This window comes from Dinoponera quadriceps, unplaced genomic scaffold, assembly GCF_001313825.1.
Source record: "Dinoponera quadriceps isolate SergipeBrazil2010 unplaced genomic scaffold, ASM131382v1 scaffold3367, whole genome shotgun sequence".
NCBI classification, from domain to species: Eukaryota; Metazoa; Arthropoda; class Insecta; order Hymenoptera; family Formicidae; genus Dinoponera; species Dinoponera quadriceps.
In genome coordinates, this window is record NW_014557359.1 from 4971 (window position 1) to 6916 (window position 1946).

The 1946-nt window shown below is 38.0% G+C and overlaps 1 protein-coding gene across 1 annotated transcript in view; it reads right to left on the reverse strand.

Annotated features, from left to right (window-relative positions):
• Nucleotides 1-294: 294 nt before the first annotated feature.
• The window catches only part of LOC106749054, a gene marked incomplete at both ends in the record, with an annotated part of 13929 nt that continues 12277 nt past the window's right edge, over nt 295-1946 (reverse strand). The window contains one exon of the mRNA XM_014628104.1: nt 295-450. Coding sequence (XP_014483590.1) covers nt 295-450 — 156 coding nt within the window. The remainder of the gene's footprint in view (nt 451-1946) is intronic.

Consider the following 1946-nt stretch of genomic DNA (forward strand, 5'->3'; position numbering starts at 1 on the left):
ACCTTTTTAAAATATCTGCGATCTCAGATAGTACACATTAGTTTCATATGTCCTTTTAAACATATGTAACGCTTCACAATCATATTAAATACGTTTAAAGAACGTATAAAACTAACTGTGTTATCTTAGATATATCATGTTATTTCATTTTCATTTCATCTTTAAAAACAGAAGGGCTACTGAATATGCTTGATTTAAAACCTAGGAAATCATTAGTAAACGTTAGGAAAAACTGACTTATCACATCTCAGTAGTAATGTAAGTAACATAATATAAGTAACATTATAATCTTACCGTCATAAATGATGGCAAAGAGAGATTTAACTTTTCGCACGTCGTAAGTTTACATTTTAAATTATTGCTCAGAATCATTAATATGAAGGTGCGTTTTATTGGTGATCCAAATTGATACCAGTTTTCATGAAATGCTACATCTGTCATTCCTGTACTCTGAATTCAACGTGCAACAGAATAAAATTATTAAGAAGATACATCAGAATTATAAGCTTGGTGATTTAAAAATGATTTACGAATTGTTCGTGTGATTATAATCACTAATATACAGGGTGAGACAAAAGAATAGAAACATTGAAATATTTCGAGAACAGCACACTTTAGCAAAAAACAATGGATGAGACAAAAGTTATAAGATTTTGAGTGCGGAACTCAATGGTAACTTTGACTTTGATCTTAAAGTCGAATTTGAAGATCATTTGAAGGTCAACTTATTTTTTTTTAAGGGAACCTACCAGATTTTATTGCATATTATTAGGTGTACAATTTTGCTCCCACCGTTTCCCTATAGATGGCTTTAGTGGAACTTAGTGGTCAAAGTATATAGATCATATACGTCATACAATCAACTTGGGCATCTGTCAACATAACCTAATAGTTACATTAGTGGATTTGTATCTGTACCATAAAGTTATCGTCGATTGAAGATGTAAGTTTACGAGCCAAATTCTCGTCATTTGCGGGAGGTTTTACTTTTCTGCTTCAATATGAAGAAATCTGCGGCTGAAACTTACCAAATGCTCTCAAATACCTATGGTGAGATCGCTATTAGTGAAAGAACGTGTCGTGAGTGGTTTCAACGCTTCACGAACGGTGATTTTCACGTCGAAAACCGGCATAACGGTGGAACAGGAAAGATGTTTGAAGATGCTGAATTGGAGGCATTACTTGATGAAGACTCGTGTCAAACTCAGAAAGAACTGGCACAATCATTCGAAGTGACTCAACAAGCCATTTTGAAGCGCCTCAAAGTCATGGGAATGATTCAAAAGCAAGGGTATTGGGCGCCGTACGAGTTGAAACCAAGAGATGTTGAACGGCGTTTGTTTACTTGTGAACAGCTGCTTGAAAGGCAAAGACGAAAAGGATTTCTGCATCACATTGTGACTGGAGATGAAAAATAAGTTCATTACAATAACCCCAAGCGCAGAAAATCATGGGGAGTTCCCGGCCATGCTTCCACATCGACGGCCAAACCGAACATTCATGGCTCCAAAGTAATGCTCTGTATTTGGTGGGATCAGCTCGGCGTAGTGTATTACGAGCTATTAAAACCAACTGAAACAATCACAGGCGATCGGTATCGAACTCAATTGATGCGTTTAAGCCGATCATTGAAAGACAAGCAGCCGCACTACGCCGAGAGACACGAGAAAGTGATTTTGCAGCATGACAATGCTCGACCCCATGTTGCAAAAGTGGTCAAGACATACTTGGAAACGTTGAAATGGGAAGTCCTACCCCATCCGCCGTACTCTCCAGACGTTGCACTTTCGGATTATCACTTGTTCCGATCAATGGCACACGGCCTGGCTGACCAACACTTCCAGTCTTATGAAGAAGTCGGAAAATGGATAGATTCGTGGATTAACTCAAAAGACGACCAGTTTTTTCGACGCGCGATTCGTGCATTGCCCAAAAGATGGGAGAAA